Source organism: Pinus tabuliformis, chromosome 5_2, assembly GCF_031772625.1.
Source record: "Pinus tabuliformis cultivar Carrire ecotype Pingquan chromosome 5_2, CPIR1, whole genome shotgun sequence".
NCBI classification, from domain to species: domain Eukaryota; kingdom Viridiplantae; phylum Streptophyta; class Pinopsida; order Pinales; family Pinaceae; genus Pinus; species Pinus tabuliformis.
The window spans coordinates 830,948,969-830,950,542 of record NC_142306.1 but is presented as its reverse complement, the minus strand read 5'-3'; the positions used below and the strand labels follow the sequence as shown (position 1 = coordinate 830,950,542).

General features: G+C 47.1%; 1 protein-coding gene across 1 annotated transcript; it reads right to left on the bottom strand.

Annotated features, from left to right (window-relative positions):
• Positions 1 to 654: 654 nt before the first annotated feature.
• Positions 655 to 1,149, bottom strand: LOC149161893 (UDP-glycosyltransferase 72B1-like). The gene has a single exon (XM_089435038.1). The coding sequence runs from the start codon at positions 1,147 to 1,149 to the stop codon at positions 655 to 657; it is 495 nt and encodes a 164-aa protein (XP_089291164.1).
• Between the last annotated feature and the right edge of the window lie 425 nt (positions 1,150 to 1,574).

Below are 1,574 nucleotides of genomic sequence, written 5' to 3'. Positions count from 1 at the left end.
TATTCCGAAAATCCTCATTTTGTAGAGTATTTAACCATCTTGAATGATCCTATTGATATTCCGAAAATCCTCATTTTGTAGAGTATTTACCCATCTTGAATGGTCGAAATGAGGGTACGTTGCTAAACCAGAATCTACATACATGAATCTTAAAAATCAAAGCACATAATAAAATAATCATAAAAATCGGAGAAAACAGCATAGCACAGCCCATTTGCCATGGGTTCACTAGTCTGTGGCCTTTATGTGGTGGCGTACAATGTCCATAGGTCTCATATATTTTCCCTCACTTTATTCCTTTTTCTTCTAATCTAAGTAAAATAAAACCATCATACTATGCAGGGCAAGGTGTTACATTGGGATTGATGAGAACTGTAGACTTACAGAATTCCTGACTGGAGTTTGTTCATCCCTACTGGAAAGCATGCGTTGGCTGCGTTCGTTCTCCAGTCAGACACTGCAGCGGCCATGGCTTTGTACGAACTGCCCCCTTCTTTCAACGCATTCATGGCCTTCTCCTTCAATTCTCTTGCTCTCGCCCTTACCCTCATCCCACTTTCTCCTTCCATCAACTCCCTAACTGCTCTCTCCACTTCTCCTCCCTTCACGAAATCATCGCTTTCCATCTTTGCTGCGATTGCCACCTTAAACTCTTTAACCAGTAGAAGCCTGTTCATTCTTCTGTTCCGCAAAAAGAGGCCAACAGATCATCGGCACTCCATGTGAGATGCTCTCCAGGGCAGAATTCCAGCCACAGTGAGAAAGGAAACCGCCGGTGGATGGGTGAGAGAGAACAGGAATCTGAGGCGCCCATGAAGCAACAACAAGTCCTCGGTCTCGGGTTCGACTCTCGAATCCCTCGGGTAACAGTTGGGAAAGCTCTGTTTCCTCGATGGACAGAAAGCTGCTGGACGGACTGCGGAGCACCCACAGAAAGCGATGTTGACTTGCTTCCAATCCCATGGCGAGTTCGGTCACCTGAGCCCTGGGCAGAGCGGCTCCGCTTCCGAAAGAAACGAAGAGAACCGAGGAAGGCGGCTGATTGTCTAACCACTTGAGGCAATCCGCCCGTCCGTTTTCCACAAGTTCATCGTTGAGTTGAAGCGGCGATGATGAGATGAGCGGCCCAACTGGATAAATGTGGGGCATTCAACGAATCTCTTCCGTGGGATTAGATATCTTTCCTTCCACAAGAGCTTTGATCGCTTCATGCTCTAGTTCCTCGAACGTGTTTACCAAAATGCCCGTTACTTCCCACAGACGTGAGCAATGGTTGAGGATCCAGTAAAAGCCTTCATCCGACCTGTCCTGAAAGGGAGTCGGCATATCACTGCCAGGGATCGGCGGAATGCCCGGTAACACTATTGGAAAATCTACATCCTTAAACGAAATTGGGATCTCCGAGACAAGCTTGGAAGAGATAACGTGACTGAAAGCATAGAAGTAGTGAAGTGTAGAATACGTATGTGGGTATAAAGAGCTCGGCGGCCACATCGAACATAGTGCAGCAGAAAACTTCAGTGGGATGAAAGCAGAGACGGGAGCGGCAGATGTGGACGAGGGATGTTAGAACA

What these genes read in the sequence shown, in the direction of transcription:
- LOC149161893 (XM_089435038.1), bottom strand. Translation starts at nt 1,149, where the DNA reads ATGCCCCACATTTATCCAGTTGGGCCGCTCATCTCATCATCGCCGCTT.